The 3,782-nt window shown below is 34.3% G+C and overlaps 1 protein-coding gene across 2 annotated transcripts in view; it reads left to right on the plus strand.

The window, feature by feature from the left end:
- Positions 1-50: 50 nt before the first annotated feature.
- The window catches only part of LOC117115949 (putative leucine-rich repeat-containing protein DDB_G0281931), a 17,589-nt gene continuing 13,857 nt past the window's right edge, over positions 51-3,782 (plus strand). Inside the window, exons 1-2 of one of the 2 annotated variants that reach the window (XM_033259846.1) lie at positions 51-114; positions 806-865. In XM_033259846.1, coding sequence (XP_033115737.1) covers positions 95-114; positions 806-865 — 80 coding nt within the window. In that variant the 5' untranslated portion in view covers positions 51-94. Of the gene's footprint in view, positions 115-805; positions 866-3,782 lie in introns of those variants that run through there. The other variant, XM_033259851.1, reaches the window with a different exon arrangement.

Here is a 3,782-nt window from a genome sequence, read left to right on the forward strand (position 1 = left end):
TATATATATAATCATGTATTCATGATAGAATTTCTTTCGTAGGTATTTGTACGACAATCCCATCGAACTGATTGAAGATAACGCTTTTTCTCATATGGCACCAATCTCAAATATGTAGGTATTTCCAGTGGCGGATCCAGGACTTTGAAATAGTGGGGGCCCAGGGAGGGACTTTCATAGATGGAGGGTCAACACCACCTTAGCCCCACCATAGATGTATAGTTGTGGTTGAGGTAAGAATATTTATGATACAGCACTACTAGATGGTCGTAAATGGCACTCTAAGACTTTGGGGTGGGGCCTCTCCGGCTGGGCCCCTTGATTGAGCCATTGTTTCCTTATACTGTACTACCTAAACTAAATATACGCACTAAATGTAAGTGAGGCTCGGTTTTTTACTGTAAGGTTTTACAGTAGTGTAGCTTTGATGTCGAAAAAACAAACACTACATGCACAACTACATGTACAGCCCCATAATCTGAAAGACAAGTTGTATTTACAAGGCATGAGTACACACAGGCACACATTTTTAATGCCTGCCACCACAACAGTTTCTCGCTCCTTTAAGCAGGAACTAAAAATTACAACACATTTGAATATATTACAATACTATACCTATCAAGGTAAAAGAAAACAAAATACAAATCACAAACTTGTTAGTGCTTCCATACAATGATGAAGGGGATACTTGAATAGACTAGGGAAGAATATATTATCTTCCCCTACCTGACTGAACTAATACAAAGCTTAATTTTCAGAGTTAAACTTGTTTTACAATTTGATCCAATATCTTGGTATTTTACAGATATTTTAGGTGTGAAAGCCTATTGAAGATCCCTCCAATATTGTCAAGAAACATAAATGCGTAACTATTATTACTATTATATTACATTATAATACAACCCAGCACTGGTTTAGAATAACTGTTACTTTGAAATACTGTACCATTAATTGTATTGAAATTGATTTATCAATAGTTAGTTTCAAAATAATGTATACGTCTGTTATGATGTTTTGATTTTCTTCAAATTCTATTACCGTCCAAATCTGTGGGTGGTCAAACGTGAAATATTTTAAATAAATTACATATACTGTAAGAAATTATAATCAAATTCTACATTAATGAAACGTAAGGATATCTTCTCGTACTTCCAGAGTAAACAAATAGACAGGTCTTCCGAACTAAAGTATTTGATAGTGGAACCAAACGGACGCAAATTGATGAAAAACAAAACATATTTTAAGAAATGAACTAAGGATTTAATGGTATACATGATTCGGGTGTTCTCTGCAACCAATCATCAGTACAAACGGAGAAGCAAAACGAAAAAAAAAAAAAAAAAAAAAAAAAAAAATCGTCATTCTTAAAAAAAAAAAAAAAAAAAAAAAAAACTCGTCATTCTTAACTAAGAGATATACAATGAATTAAATGAATATTAATGAGTTAAGCCAAAGTATTACCAATTAAGGTAACGAACGATCGTTATAATCATATGTAAGGTGTGTTTTGCATTCTTTGCTTTAATTTATGGCTAGATGTTTTAAAATGTGTGAATTTTGTCTTTGCCAAGGTGTTAGTCAATCTTAGTAAACCCTTCTAACTTCGATTATCACTCACAATTATAACTTAGCTAAATATTTAAGTGAGCTCATCAAACCTTGTATTACCACATAATTTAGTAAAAAGACACTTTCAGCTTTGTTAAAGGAGTACGAAATTTAAATAATAAGAATGTGGTTTCTTTTGACGTAGAGACCATGTTTACAAATATTCCTCTTAAAGAAACTATTGAATTTCTGTAAACACAATAATTTGTCACAACCAAGATTTTAAAATGTCTAAAGTAACATTAAACAAATTACGGTACTTTTGTTAGCTACGATGGGAACACATTTCTTGTTTAAAGGAAAATGTTTTGAACAAGTAAATAGGGTCAGTATGGGATCCCCACTAGCCCTCATACTAATGGATCTATTCGTGGGAACCAATGAAAAACTATGGCTCTCTCCCAGGAAACACAAAACGTTCTTATAACGTTCGCCAATATTGTGGTTAGGTATGTCACAAAATGACGTTCACACAACGTTTTAAGAACGTTCAAACGTTGTGACATTGTGAAATTAGGTTATATGTACGTACATATGGTTCTACAAAATAACGTTTTTATCACCAAACTTTAACTTATTATAACATTCTTATAACGTAATATCGTTAGCTGGGCTTATCCTAAGTGTCCAAACATTTTACATTATCGTAGGTTTGTTGATACATTTTGTGTTTTCAATAACCAAAATGACGCCACAGAGTTTTTCGAATTTATTAACTCAGACACCCTATCTTCACAATGAAAAATTAAAATTGCAATAAACTCAGTTTTTAGACGTTCTTATACACAAAGAAAATGGTGGCCAGATTATAACAACGGTATTTAGAAAAAGCACTTTTACTGGTCTCTTCTTGGCATTTTGTAGTTTTTGTCCATCATCTTATAAGCTGAGACTTATCATAAGTCATAAGTAATCTTTACTCATTCTCAAGGAGAAAATTCCTTTGCTCGTCTTAGTAATTAAATACAAAGTTAAAATACAGGTAAAAAGAAGAAAGTCATACACACCCAAACCCATAAATATATAAAAGATACCGATAATAAAACTGAATCATGGACCGAGCTTATCTAGGGAGATTTATTTGCCACTGTCTGATACCTTCCGGTTGAAAGGAGAGGAGATAGCGGTTTGTGTAAGCACCCCCAGATCTCAGTCTCCCACTTCAAGCACTTCTGAAACTGACCAATTCAGAATGTAATGGATGACTTTCGTCGTCCAACACAACTCCGAACAGTCTGTTCAGATACTCGATATAGACTGAGTCTATGGACTGCTGGCCCAAACTCATCATCCTCTCTACCTTTCTGACCACCTGAGTTATCCTTTCTTTATCCCCACTCCGTTGCTTTCCCCTCCCCCCCCCCCCCCACCACCAATACAATATTTCCAAACACTGACCAAAATAGACTGGTAAAAAGTAATCATGCTATTATTATTCACCTTAAATTTATTCAGTTTTCTGAAACAATACATTCTCCGAATTAATTTTCTTCTTTACGTAATCAATGTGGTTATTTATTGTAAAAGCAACCCCTAAGTACTTATACGTTTCCACCCTCTCAATTTCCCAACCATTTATCTCGACCAGTTCACAATCTTTTGTCTTCCTTCTAAAGTCTATGACCATTTCCTTTGATTTTTATGTTCAATACTAAAAAATTATCTCTGCTACACTTAACAAAATTATCAATTTCATTTAAGTACTTAGTGTGATCATCTTTCTTAATCAAACCAATCACCGCAGTGTCGTCTGCGAACTTTACCACATGGCATGAAGACGACCAGGATCGGTAATCACCAGTATATAAAGTAAACAAAAATGGGGCCAAAACAGTTCCTTGTGGTGCACCAGTATTTTAAATATTAATATCAGAACAAACAGATGGACTGAGCTTAACGTATTGTGATCTGTTAGTCAGAAAATTTAGAATAAATTAAATAATTTCATATGGGATAAACATCTTACACAACTTATCAACACGTAAATGGGTCTGAATGGTGTTAAATGCAGAGGAAAAATCATAGTACATAATCCGCGCCGTATTGCCATACTTAGTTTTATCATGGAGGTATTATTGAGAAGGAGATCACTCGGCAACAGATCCCTTTGACGCGACAAACCTATGTGTTCCCCGCTTTTGGATCGCGCGCGGGCGTATTACCCTATAATTCAC

The sequence above is a fragment of the Anneissia japonica genome, unplaced genomic scaffold (genome assembly GCF_011630105.1).
Source record: "Anneissia japonica isolate Jap-2015-1 unplaced genomic scaffold, ASM1163010v1 scaffold199_len4679917_cov187, whole genome shotgun sequence".
NCBI lineage: Eukaryota > Metazoa > Echinodermata > Crinoidea > Comatulida > Comatulidae > Anneissia > Anneissia japonica.